Source organism: Schistocerca serialis, chromosome 1 (genome assembly GCF_023864345.2).
Source record: "Schistocerca serialis cubense isolate TAMUIC-IGC-003099 chromosome 1, iqSchSeri2.2, whole genome shotgun sequence".
NCBI lineage: Eukaryota > Metazoa > Arthropoda > Insecta > Orthoptera > Acrididae > Schistocerca > Schistocerca serialis.
The window spans coordinates 386,953,297-386,967,382 of NC_064638.1; the positions used below are offsets into that span (position 1 = coordinate 386,953,297).

Sequence of the window (14,086 nt, forward strand, 5' to 3'; positions counted from 1 at the left end):
TTTTACTGAAATATGTAGTGACACGCAATGTGTTAACTTAAAGTTGGCTGATGAGCCACTTGGTCCTGAATCATTAGGGTTTTTGGTTACAGCCAGTGTTAACCAGATAACAGTACTGTGTGTGATACACATCATAGGCTGTTGTGTTGTAATTTACTCCATTTAATAGTGTTTGCTTTTCTTGTGATTGTGTGCCTATTTTACAGTCTATAAGATTCAAGTCTTTCTTCAAAAAGTTGCCTCCAAAATTCAGGTGCATCTTGTGATTGAAATTAGTATAAAAATGTCAAATGTTTGATTTAAAATTCCCGATAGACTTGAAAATGACGATATATTTGACATAACAGGAAACTTACCTCTAAATGGCAACATTGGATTCACCTGGCGGCAGCAGCAGTACGCTGATGAGACGAATATGAGTTGCGGGGATTCTCATGCTTTCTAACACTGTCTCTCTCGTGCCCCTCCATCAAGAACCCAGAACATATGTAGTCTATGAAACATCGTTGCAGTAACAGTACAATATTTTTGTTAATTGCTAGTTTCATAATGGAAAAAAATAAAAGGTATTCACATGATGTGGGCTATAAATTGAAATTAGTAGCATATGCAGAATAACATGGAAACAGAGCCGCTGGTGGCATTTTGGCCCTCGACCAATAGAAAAAAAATTCCCAATTGGCGGGCTAGTAAAGAAGAACTGATAGAAATGAGGAAGACTAAATGTGCAAATAGAGGACTGAATGTAAAATGGCCAGAACTAGATGATGACGTATTGAAATATTCGAGGACACCATCAAAATGGAATTGGAATTTATACAAAAATGATTCAAATACACGCTCATAAGCTAGCGCCACAGTGGAACTTAACAGACTTATTTAAGGGTGGAGTTGATTGGTGCTACAGATTTATTAAGTGTCAGATTGCGAACCAAAATCAAAATATCTCAGAAAATGCCTCAAGAGTGTGAAGAGTAAGTATTATCTTCCCATTGCTTTATTATTCAACATCGAAAGAAAACCAGTGTGGAACTAAGTGAAATAGTAAAAATGGACGAAACACTCCTGACATTTGATGTGTCGAGTAACAGAACTGTTGCCATGAAAGGTGCTAAAACTGTAACTATAAAAATGAGGAGCCATGGAAAAATGTACTAAACTGTTACCCTTTCATGTTGTGCTGATAGTACTAAACTTAATCCAGTGATCATTTTCAAGCACAAAACAATGCCAATGCTTCTGAAATACTGTCAAGTGGTGATGTTCACATACATGGCAAGTATTGGATGGATGAGGCTGGTATGAAATAATTAATTAACAAAGTGTGGTAGAGAAGGAAAGGTGTTTTACTGAAGAAGAGTTCTCTTCTTGTGCTAGATCAGTGCAGTAGTCACTTGAAATACTCTGTGAAAGACAAAGTGAGACAGAGAAATACAGAGCTTGTTGTTATTCAGGGAGGACTTACTTCACAATCACAGTCCCATGATGTCTTGATAAACAAACCATTTAAAGCGTTTGAGAGAGGAATGGAACAAGCGGCTGATGGATGAAACCCAACATGAATTCATGCCAAAGGTAGCTTTAAAACGATGTGGCATACATAATTGTCTCAATGGAAGTGAAGATGATCTTACTTATGAAGAGGACAAAGATGATGACAAAGAGGAAGAAGAAGAAATTTTTCAGGGGGTTTGAAGGTCAGTTCAGTTTTATAAACTTAAGGTTTTTTTTTTTTTCTTTTTAGTCTGGCTTTGCAATCTAATAATAAAAATTGTAAAAAATATTATTTTTTTAAAAATTGCTTTAAAATTACCGTGTATTTTATAGACTGTAGTGTCTCACAGCCCATGAAATACAGTATGCAATTGATGCTTTGAGAATCTCTATTAAATATGCCAAGAAGGTTTGAGTTTAGATTACAAACAATATTTAAGTGATTTTTACCTTCATGCTTGACTTCTGCTTTCAGAGAACTTAAAGCACAGGTTAAGTTGCATAAACTGCTCTAGATAGGTGTGGATTGTTCACCTGCAAAGCTCCTCACCCTGTAGTAGTCTGTGTGAGGGCCATGCTTGCTTCCTTCCCTCCCTCTAACCCATCTGGCAATTGGCCAACTTCAGTTAACACACAGTGTCATAACTTAAATTTTTGGAATTGTGGCAAGATATGTCTAACAAATTGCCAACAGCCTATATTGAAGAGAAGATGAAAGTAGAGCATTTTCTAAAGTATATGGAGAACAGAAAAATGCACCATTTATACATCTAGTGTACTGCAGTCAGTGTAACATTTATCGTTACTTCACACTCAGTTACATTTCATTATTGGTTTTCCAGTTTACGAAAAACAGAAATGTGCTACATTTTGAACCAAAAATAGATTTCTTGGCGCACTGTACCGTACATGTACAGTTCAGTACTTCTAGGTGTTTACGTATGATTTAACTGACGGTAGATGTAACTCATTAATTGTGTAATGAATGTTTAATTAGATTTTTGAAGCTATGTGAAGTGCACAAAATTACGTTTTTCTATGCCAGCACCCAAACCTCCGGATGTCAGACACTCAGATTGCTACCAAACACTGTTATGCTGATAGAGAATCAACCGAAACTCCGATTTAATTTGTGCTGTGTGCTGCATGGGCATAAACATTGATTAAAAGCAATGCCAGACCTGTGGAGCATAGGTAAAGCATAACTGTGAGTAGCTAATAATTATGTATTGCTTCTGTGGGGAAGTTGGTGGAATGTTAGATTATCATACCAAGGGTCCTGGGTCCATGCCCCAATGATGACCATTTTTGTGACTGTATTACATGTGCAAGTGTTATATGGGACTATTAAGACTTCCACATGTGTAATGCAATTGTTTCTTTATTCTACTGTTCTGATAGTTTGTTTATTCTGTGAAACTACAAATGCACTAGCTGCTTCACCAGGAGAGTGTCTGTTCTGTCGCACATGTCCAACACAGTGTACTCTATAGATTTGCTACTTTCAACATATGAAATGAAAGCAGACTGCCCATAGAACATGGCTACAAAATCCAAAAAGTCCTTTTACATGTCACGAAAATTTTCTCCCGTATGACAGTTTCACACACAAACAGTTAAAACAAGTTGTTATAATTGGAGATAGAAGTGAGTTCTCTGGCACGACCAACTCACACTCTACCAATTCAAGCACACGAGATCTGTAAAACTATCACTCGCAGATATGCCTTTCCTGTGCTCCATAGTTCTGATGTTCCTTTTAATTACTTTTTAAGCATTTCTACTGGATGACAGAATATACCATGAATTAAATTGGTGTTTTGGTTGATACACTATTTGTGTAGAATCTTTGGTACTGATCTGAGTGTCTGACATCTGGAGGTTTGGGTTTAAGAGCTAGTTGCCAATCTTTGTACCATCCTTAAGATTCTTCCAATGAAACTGAGTCTGGTGTCTGCTTTTCCCCCTATCAGTTTTATGTGGTCATTCCACTTAAGGTCACTCTGGATAGTTATGCTTTGATATTTTATGTCAGATACTGTCTCCAGCTGTTTATCATCAATAGTGTAGCTGTACAGTAGTGGATTTCTTTACCTATGTATGCACAGTATGTTACATTTATTTACGTTCAAGGTCAACTACCAGAGCCTGCACCATTCATCAGTTCTCTGCAGGTCTTTGTGCAAATTCTTACTATCTTCTGGCATTGTTACTTTGGTATAAACAACTGCATTATCTGCAAATAGCCTTAAAGAGCATCTGATGCTGTCTACTAGATCATTTATATATATTGTAAACAGCAATGGTCCTATCACACTTCACTGTGGTACTCCAGATATTACTATTACATCTGTCGATTTAGAGCGACTTGTTGAGTTCTATCAACAGTTAACAAGCAATTTACGATAAATTACCGCCAGAAAGGAAACAAGTTCTTTCACATAATCTTTATAGAATCTTATAGGTACCTCATCTGGTCCTGAAGCCTTTCCCCTACTTAGCGATTGTAGCTGCTTCTCAATTCCGTGATTGGTTATCTCAATATCTGCTAGTTCAATGTTCCTACGACAATTGAAAGGTGGGACAGTGTTGATCTTCTGCAGTAAAACAACTTCAGAAGACTGAATTCAGTATTTCGGTCTTCTCCCTATTATCTTCCATTTCAGTGCCGGTGTGGTCACTGAGAGAATGAATAGATGATTTTGACACACTGATTTTACTTACAACCAAAATCTCTTAGGGTTTTTAGTCAGGTTGGTTGTCAACGTCTTACTTTCAAAATCATTGAACACTTCTCTCATTGTTCATAATGTTAGATGATGGGGAAAAAAATACTCTTTTACTATTTTTCCTCAGAATTACCAATTCCTCTGGTAATACTATCTATGCAAGGCCATAAAAAGAAGAGGTAGGCTTATGCTCAAATTGAAATTGCTTTGTGATTCACATTTCAGCAATTCGAGTGGTTGGGGCCAGCCACCAGCCAATCGTAGTTCTTCCTATAGTGCCATGTGCCCACAGTGTTGCCAATTTTGTATGTACATGCAGCTCTCTTTCTGAAGTGTAGCTGGCTTGATGCTGGCAACACGCCCCCCCCCCCCCCCCACACACACACACACACACACACACACACACACACACACACAAAACTGCAATCTGTCAATGACAAATAATTTTAATTGGAGTGTAGGTGCCATCCGATTATTCTCATCAAACACACAATTCATGTTTCATTGATAGCAGGATGTGTGCCTGATCAGTCTCTCACTATAACAATTCTACCGAAAGGTAACCTCAAGGTGAGCCAACACAGCTGATAAAATTTTTAGGTCTGAAATTACATTATTGCTATGAACCAGGGTACAAAGTACCTCTTCACACTGAGCCAGATGGTGACAACTGTCAGGCCTTAGATAAAAGTCCATGTGAATTGGCTTCCTATAAACTGCATATCTCAAAGTACTATTATCCAACCTTTCGTCTGACACAGTAACTGAGAGAAGGCAGCCATCCTTTTCATAGGCATAGTAAAGTGGATATTCGAATGGATTGGATTTAGATGTTCTAAAAAGCTGTACATATCCTCACTGCCATGAGTACAAACAACAAAAGTGACTTCTTTTTAAAAAAAAAAAAAAAAAAAATGCAGCTTTTAATGCACTAACGACAAAGCACATTCCTCAAAATCTTCCATAAAAAGATTGACAATGATGGGTGGCAAAGGGCTCCCCAACACAGTCCCGTCTGTCTATTCATAGAACTCACTAGTATCATCAGGGTAGCCTTCCAGTGGCAAAGGGCTACCCATCACAGCCCCGTCTGTCTGTTCATAGAACTGGCCAGTATCATCATGGTAGCCTTCCAGTGAAGCAGATAGGACTTTCGTAGACAGCATGCCTCCATGTGTTCCTATCGTACAAATTTCCTCTCTGTTTTTACATGTTGCAATATTTCTTCTTTCTAAAGGAGTTCTTCATTTATTTGATCTAGCTACCCCCTTCTGGAATCTCCAACAGGTGTTTTGCCATGTACTGTCATTTCCAAGCAATGTCTAGAGGTTCTAGTCTCTTAAATCCTTTGCACATCCCCAAACTATTTCAACTGTGCAATGCATAAACTTTCCTCCATTTTACAGGTCACTTGCACATTGTTCCTAAGGCACTCGTTCCCAGTTTGGTCTCATATTGTCTGTTGCAGAAATTTTATTTCAAATGCTTCTAGTTTGCTGATGTCTCCTTTCAATAGTGCACAAGTCTCCAAGCTATATAACAGAATGGATGATTTGAATATTGTTTATGTGGCTTTTATGAGAACTGCTGTATCCTCCAGTAGATTTTGTACGTGGTAGAAGACCGAGGAAACTTTTGACACTTTTTTTTGGACTTCTAACGTAGCACTCCACTTGTTTGAAAAAATACTTCCAAGGTAACTGGAGCTTTCCAATCATTCAGTTCTTTCTCAATGGAGTTTGAGGCTACTTTGGCCAGATGTTCTGCTCAAGTTCATTGCTACTGTTTTCTTCTTACTCACAGTTTACTTTGTGTTGATTGAGTTTGTTGGTCTAATGATCTGCTTTCCTCTGAAGCTCTTGCTCAGTCTCTCTCCAGATGGCAACCTTATTCACAGAAACCAATGTGCTCAAATATCCATATTCTATGGCTCTAATTTCTTTAATAATTACACCCGTGGGTACCATAAAAAGTAGTAGAGATTGTGCACTGCCTTGTTGTACACCTCTGTGTAGGGAACCATTTTGATCCATGGTTTCCTACTTGTACACTGCTTTCAGTCTCTGTGCAGTAGTTGAATCTAAAGAAATTGAAACTCTTAGTTTGTGCATGTACTCCCAGATATTGCTCCTTGGAACAATGCTGTAAGCTTTTTCTATGTCTAAAAATATTATTATCAGACCTTTTCCCTTATCTCAGTACTTTTTCGTTAGTTTCAGAGGAACATTTGACCTACTTTTATCATTATGCAGCTATGTTGTTCTTCTTTGAACTGAAATTCTATTCTTATTCTTGGTCTTTTTACTATCATCATTTCTGTTGTCTTGAGAGAGTTTGACAGCAGGGTAATTCCTCAGTAGCTTGAAAGCTTTCTCCTTCTCCCTTTCTTAAACACTAAAGATCAATCACTTCTTCCAATCAGTTGGTATCTTATCTTCTTTATATACTGAAATGTCAAAGAAACTGATATAGTCATGGTTATACAAATACAGAGATATGTAAACAGGCAGATTACGACGCTGCAGTACCGATGTAAGAGAGCAAGTGTCTGACACAGTTGTTAGATCTGTTGCTGCTGCTACAATGGCAGGTTATCAAGATTCAATTGAGTTTGAATGTGGTGTTATGGTCAACACACAAGCAATAGGACACAGCATCTCTAAGGTAGTGATGAAGTGGGGATTTTCCTGTACGACTCTCACACAAGTGTACCATCAGTATCTGGTAAAACATCAAATCTCGGACATTGCTGTGGCTGGAAAAAGATCCTGCAAGAACAGGACCAACAACAACGTGACAGAAGTGCAACCCTTCCACAAATTGCTGCAGATTTCAATGTTGGGTCATCAACAAGTGTTAACGTACAAACCATTCAATGAAAAATCATTGATATGGTCTTTCGGAGCCAAAGGCCCACTCATGTACCCTTGATGACTGGATGACGCATCGTTTTACACCTCGCTTGGGCGCATCAACACCGACATTGGACGGTTGATGACTGGAAACAAGTTACCTGGTCAGGTGAGTCTTGTTTCATATTGTATCGAGCTGATGGACCTGTACGAGTATGGAGACAACCTCATGAATCCATGGATCCTGAATGTCAGCAGGGGACTGTTCAAGCTGGTGGAGGCTTTGTAATGGTGTGTGGCATGTCAGTTGGAGTGATATGGGACCCCTGATACACCTGGATTCAACTCGGACAGGTGACACGTACGTAAGCACCCTGTCTGATCAGCCTGCATCCATTCGAGTCTATTGTGTGTTCCGACGGACTCGGGCAATTCCAGCAGGACAGTGCAACATCCCAGATTTCCAGAAGTGCTACAGAGTGGCTCCAGGAAGAATCTCCTGAGTTGAAACACTTCCACAGGTCACCAAACTCGCCAGACACGAACGTTATTGAACATATTGAGGATGCCTTGCAATGTACTGTTCAGAAGAGATCTCCACCCCATCATACCCTTATGGATTTATGGACAGCCCTGCAGGATTCATGGCGTTAATTCCCTCCGGCACTACTTCAGACATTAGTAAGTCCATGCCATGTTGTGTTGGGGCACTTATGCATGTTCATGGGGACCCTACACGATTTTAGGCCTGTGTACCAATTTCTTTGGCTCTTCAGTGTAGGTTACTCATAATGTATGGTACAGCCAGTGAAGACTTGGTATACAATAGAAGCTTACTAAGAGACATAAATGGTGGGAACAGTTACAGCAGCTAATTAACTTTTATGCTGATACAGTTGGAACCTGTGACAGGCAGTCGTTTTTTACGCCATTGAGCAAGACTAGGTGGCTGCCTAGGGCAGCCAAATTTTAGGGGCAGTAAGGGACAGAAAAAGATTAATTTCAAATCAAACCGTGAGAAAATTGAGCAGATCAGAATAAAAAATGAAAAATAGGAAAAATCAATTCAAATTGTTTTCAAAACAATACAGAACAGTTACTTAATAAGTCCTTACTTATTTTGACGAAGTAAACACATTGCCTCTGCCTACCTCAAAGCTGAAGCAGCCACTTTGAGTACAAATTTTGTAGCAGTTAGATAAAGTAAGTGCTAAATTTTATTGCACTGGTATATTCAATGGTTTCTAGTTTAAAATGTTCAGCCCTTTCTTCCTATTTCTATTATTTTGGGAAATTTCATAAATTGAGAGAAAAAAAAGAAATTGAGGACATTTATTGTCCTCAATGAATTTTGAAAGAATTGAGGACTGTCCCCAGAAAATGAGGTGGTCTCTGGGCACTTGAGTTTAATGGTTAAAAGTATAAAGGACATTTGCTTTGTTGGGAGGTGGAGGAGCTGGAGTGTGGGAATAGGGGAGTTCGATGGTACTAAAAAAAGAAGAGCAACATTTTTCAGTTCTTTCCTAGAGCAGCAAAACACTTAGCAGCAGCCCTGGTGACAGGTATTTCACATATACAGGGTGCCCAGAAAATGTCTGAGAGACTTGCAGGGCAGGTTGTACTGAGACATAAATGTTGCGCCGTTTCCAAGTAATTTAGCATCTATATTAGCCAACCGGGGTGTCACGCGTGCACATTCAAGTGGGCTGCCAGGGGTGGCTTTGTCCAGTGGGTGCTTTATTTGGTTAGCTGAAACTTGAATTTGCTCACACAACGATATTATTGGCTAACTTCAATGCTAAATAACTTGGAAACAGCATAACATATCCAATTTTTTTTCTTAGCATTTGTCTCATTACAACGTGCCCTGCGACATCCTACAAGCATTTCAGACATTTTCCGACCACTCTGTGTGTGTGGGTTTTTTTTCCCCACCTGTGTTTTTGTTAATTCCCTTTTCTGGCACAAGTTGGTCAAATAAATTAATAAGGCCAAACATTGTTTTAAGTACAATGGATGAGAAATGTAGACAAAATTGGAATGCAGATGGGATTAGCTGCTTTTGTACTTTGCCATGTCACAGTAGAAACATGAGGAAAAGAAAAAAACATTCAGCTTTTTCTGATCCAGCATGTTAATTGTTAAAGACTTATTTCACCCTTAAACTCTCTTGTGGTCTCAAGGCCCTCTGCTCTTAACACATTACTTGAAGAAAGTTCTCTGTCACTGTACTTGTTGTGTAACTTGCAAATTGTTCTTATCAAAAAAAAATCTATTCTTATTTGTGGCATGACTACTTGTTCTCCTCTTTTTGTTACATCTTCTGGGGCATACTTTATTGCTCTATTTGCTCTTCCTTCTATTCCTGTGTTTTATACTTACCTGAACATCTGTAAAAGGTTACTGTCCTGTTGACTAAAATATATATATGTAGTGTCATGCTGCACTTTTCACAACCAGAATATTGTCAGTTATCAAGGTAATGATAAATCTTGCCTAAAAATGATGCAAATTAATAGTGTGTGCTTCCTGATGTCGTGCCGAGGTAAACTTCTTTCTTATCGGTAGCCACAAGAAATATACATACATTCGCAATCATTCCTCTCAAAAGAAGCACAATAGATTAAACAAAGTAATATTAATACAGCAGTCATTGTATGCAATATTTCAGAGAGGAGGGGGTAATTTTTTTATTGAATTCAAACCTTCTGCCTCTAGCAAACTTACATTTTATTATGGGAGCATCAGTTTTTGTGACTAGTTAATTTCAGTAAGAAGCTTCTGGGTGTGTGTGACCACATTATAATACGATAAAGTTACCAACATTTCAGCTACCATTGCAGGCGGTCTTAATCGGCTTGAATATTAAGTTTAGCTGAATTTTATGATGTTGAAAGTTTCTGCAATATCATTACACATGATATTCTCATTTGTAGACTTAGAGAAAGCTTTTGACAATGTTGACTGGAATACTCTCTTTCAAATTCTAAAGGTGGCAGGGGTAAAATACAGGGAGCGAAAGGCTATTTACAATTTGTACAGAAACCAGATGGCAGTTATAAGGGTCGAGGGACATGAAAGGGAAGCAGTGGTTGGGAAGGGAGTAAGACAGGGTTGTAGCCTCTCCCAGATGTTGTTCAATGTGTATATTGAGCAAGCAGTAAAGGAAACAAAAGAAAAATTCGGAGTAGGTATTAAAATTCATGGAGAAGAAATAAAAACTTTGAGGTTCGCCGATGACATTGTAATTCTGTCAGAGACAGCAAAGGACTTGGAAGAGCAGTTGAATGGAATGGACAGTGTCTTGAAAGGAGGATATAAGATGAACATCAACAAAAGCAAAACAAGGATAATGGAATGTAGTCTAATTAAGTCGGGTGATGCTGAGGGAATTAGATTAGGAAATGAGGCACTTAAAGTAGTAAAGGAGTTTTGCTATTTGGGGAGCAAAATAACTGATGATGGTCGAAGTAGAGAGGATATAAAATGTAGGCTGGCAATGGCAAGGAAAGCGTTTCTGAAGAAGAGAAATTTGTTAACATCCAGTATTGATTTAAGTGTCAGGAAGTCATTTCTGAAAGTATTCGTATGGAGTGTAGCCATGTATGGAAGTGAAACATGGACGATAAATAGTTTGGACAAGAAGAGAATAGAAGCTTTCGAAATGTGGTGCTACAGAAGAATGCTGAAGATTAGATGGGTAGATCACATAACTAATGAGGAAGTATTGAATAGGATTGGGGAGAAGAGAAGTTTGTGGCACAACTTGACCAGAAGAAGGGATCGGTTGGTAGGACATGTTCTGAGGCATCAAGGGATCACCAATTTAGTATTGGAGGGCAGCGTGGAGGGTAAAAATCGTAGAGGGAGACCAAGAGATGAATACACTAAGCAGGTTCAGAAGGATGTAGGTTGCAGTAGGTACTGGGAGATAAAAAAGCTTGCACAGGATAGAGTAGCATGGAGAGCTGCATCAAACCAGTCTCAGAACTGAAGACCACAACAACAAACAACAACAACAACGATATTCTCATTACTGACACTATTCTTTTTGTAAATTATGCCATCTAATCCAAAATTGCACCTCACGCAAAAGCTATGCTGCATCATTTAGAATTTTTGTTGTTGTTGTTGTTGTTGTTGTTGTTTCATATTCTAACAAAATAATCAGTCATTGTAGTTATACTGTAACATATGCACAAGGTACGACACTTATCAAAAACAAGTAGGACTTTATGGATGAAGGTAATAGCTGATTGAGCATAATTATGATTATGATGATGATGATGATGATGATGATGATTTTCATTGAATGCAAGTGCCATATCACAATATTTTTCAAAAGACTATATATTATTTTGCCACTTTATTGTATGTGCCTTTTCATGGTGGGCTCGTTTTTCCCTAGATAACAGTTTCTGTTTCCTTTCTTATTCTTTTTCCAGGATATTTGGTTTTGAAGGAACAGCAGCTGATGATATCATATATGTCAACTGGTTGAGTCTGATTTACACCGCTGTAGCCAAAGCATTAGAAATGTACAATCCAAGTAATAAAGCATGGTTACAGGTAAGGAGCTTTTTTTGGTAGTTGCCATTTTACCAAGTGAGCGAGAGGTTGTTCCTAAAAATTCAACTGTTAATGTTGTTTTCTTTCTTCGTAGGCACATTCTCAAGCTCGTTATGTAATAATGCGAGTACTTTTGGAAGCCGGAGAAGGACTAATTAGTGTCACAGAAACAAAACCGGGAGAAGATCTTCTTTTGAAAGTGGATCGCTCTAAAATAGAAACAGTTGGTAAAAAAGCTATTGGTGACTTCCTTCTCAAGCTGCAGGTAAGACTTAGTTTCAGTCTATATAGTGAAGATTTTGTGCTTTTAAAAATAAGCTGGCTTTCCGGTATACATTAAGAGTAGTTTAAAATTTGTTGCCAGGGTCTGTGTTTCCTTTACTGCGCTAATCCCTGAAACACATCAGTTGTCAAAACTACCATAGATCAACTATAGTAACTAGTTCATGAATTTTATTTTTGCTCTTCTATTAATGACTTAGTATGTAGTTCGTTGAACCTATTTCAAACAACATAAATTGAGTGATGTTACTAGAATAATTTTCCTGCTCCAGATTGAAGGTCAGCATGTAAAATCAAAATGAGTTTGAATTTTTTATTCCTATAAAACATTTAAATTGTTATCAACACTGTATTGCAAGGTTATCTGTGGACACTTCCAAGTAGAATAAAATTAGGAGGTAGTATATTACAATATGCAGGCGTTAATATTATATTTATAGGTTATTATGAAAACTGAAAGTCACATCAAAAGCAGCAAATGATATTCTTGAGTTCTGTTGGTTTCATTATTTTAATGCCCCCTTTGTTGCATACTTATCATACACATTGCGTTCATCTTGTTTGTTGTTCTTCTGCCCTCTCACTCCATTATTATAAAGATGGATTTTTAGTGAAAACAGTAACAGCCTTATACATAAATCAGAATTTAACCAATATCATTTGGACACAAACATAAAATCTCAAACTCCTGAAGTTAAGATGTCATACTTGTAATAAAGGTAGGAAAAAAAGAGGAGAAAATGGCAAATGATAAGGGAGATAATTATTAATTTTGATCTTAATGACATATTTATTAAAGAGAGGCCAAATGGTAAACCGAAATGTCCGCAATACTCCTACATAGCGATTGAGAAAGTAAATGGATGTAGTGTAGTTCAAAAGTATATTTTTGCTCCTACATGGCATTGCAATTGAGAAAATAAATGGATGTAGTGTAGTTCAAAAGTACATTTTTACGAGACAAAAGGTTGCACAGAACTGACTGCACACTTTTAATATTTGTAGCTGAACTATATTAATACAAACAGATAGTCATAATAAGTTTTTTCCATATGCTTTAAAAGTACTTCAGCATACACAGTATTGACTGTCTGTATATTTAAAAGTATTTGTAAATAAAGTTATCATTTAATATTGTAATGAAGTGTGATTGTGAAGTTATAATTTTCATGTGATCTTTGCTGAGCGGAATTTACTCACTTCTATGTAAATATAGAGAAATTTCATAGGAAAATACTCTCTGGTCTGTAATATGTTTATTTTATTGAGAACTTAGTTCGCTACTGTACTCTTGACAATTCACAGTCCCAGAACCTATATATTCCAAAATTTACGAGAGACTAGGCCAATAAATATGTTGTAAGTTCATTATGTGTAGATGAGGAATAACAGCTGCACAAAATACATTCTTCCTACATGGCTGTCTGCTTCTCAACACTGCTATTTTCCGAAGTAGTTTTCAGCCTGAAGACTTTGATGAAGCTGTTCATACTAGTCTGTTATGTAAGTTTCTTCAGCTCTGCATAATTCTTTGCAACTTACATCCATTTGAAGCTGCCTTTCACTCCCTTACACACACACACACACACACACACACACACACACACTAAATTAAGTAGTCCTTGATTCCTCAGGAAGTGTCCTGTCAACTTACCTTTCGCTTTGGCGAGTTTGTGTCACAAAGCTTCTTTTCTCGCTGATGCGATTCGGTACCTCTTCATTAAGTACCTGATGCATTCATCCAAAATTCACCATTTTTCTGTAGCACCATATTTCAGAAACTCCTGTTCTCTTCTTGTCTATTACTCATATTTTACTTCCCCTTAAGGCTACATTTTGAGCAGTTGCTTTCAGAATATACGTCATATTACTTTTACTTAAATGATTGTGTGATGTTAATGTATTTCTCTCTTGCAGAAAAACTTTTCTTAAAATTGCTAATCTGCATTTTATGTCAGTTCTAAATTTCCTACGATCAGTTATTTTGCTCCACATTAGGAATACCTGTCCACTGCTGTGGTGTTCCCATTCATTGTAGATATCTAATTTGTTTGTGAGCTATAACTTCTTGATATTAGTGGTTTCACCTTGTGGATTTTGTTTTCAGATTCCATCTAGTGTAGCATAATTTGTAACTTTGTAAATGAATACTACACTCAT

General features: G+C 37.5%; 1 protein-coding gene across 6 annotated transcripts in view; it reads left to right on the forward strand.

Moving 5' to 3' along the window:
- The window catches only part of LOC126471019 (dipeptidyl peptidase 3), a 175,497-nt gene that overhangs the window by 140,394 nt on the left and 21,017 nt on the right, over positions 1 to 14,086 (forward strand). For all 6 annotated transcript variants that reach the window (XM_050099120.1, XM_050099112.1, XM_050099083.1 and 3 more), the window contains exons 12-13: positions 11,521 to 11,644; positions 11,739 to 11,909. In XM_050099120.1, the coding sequence (XP_049955077.1) occupies positions 11,521 to 11,644; positions 11,739 to 11,909 (295 nt within the window). The remainder of the gene's footprint in view (positions 1 to 11,520; positions 11,645 to 11,738; positions 11,910 to 14,086) is intronic.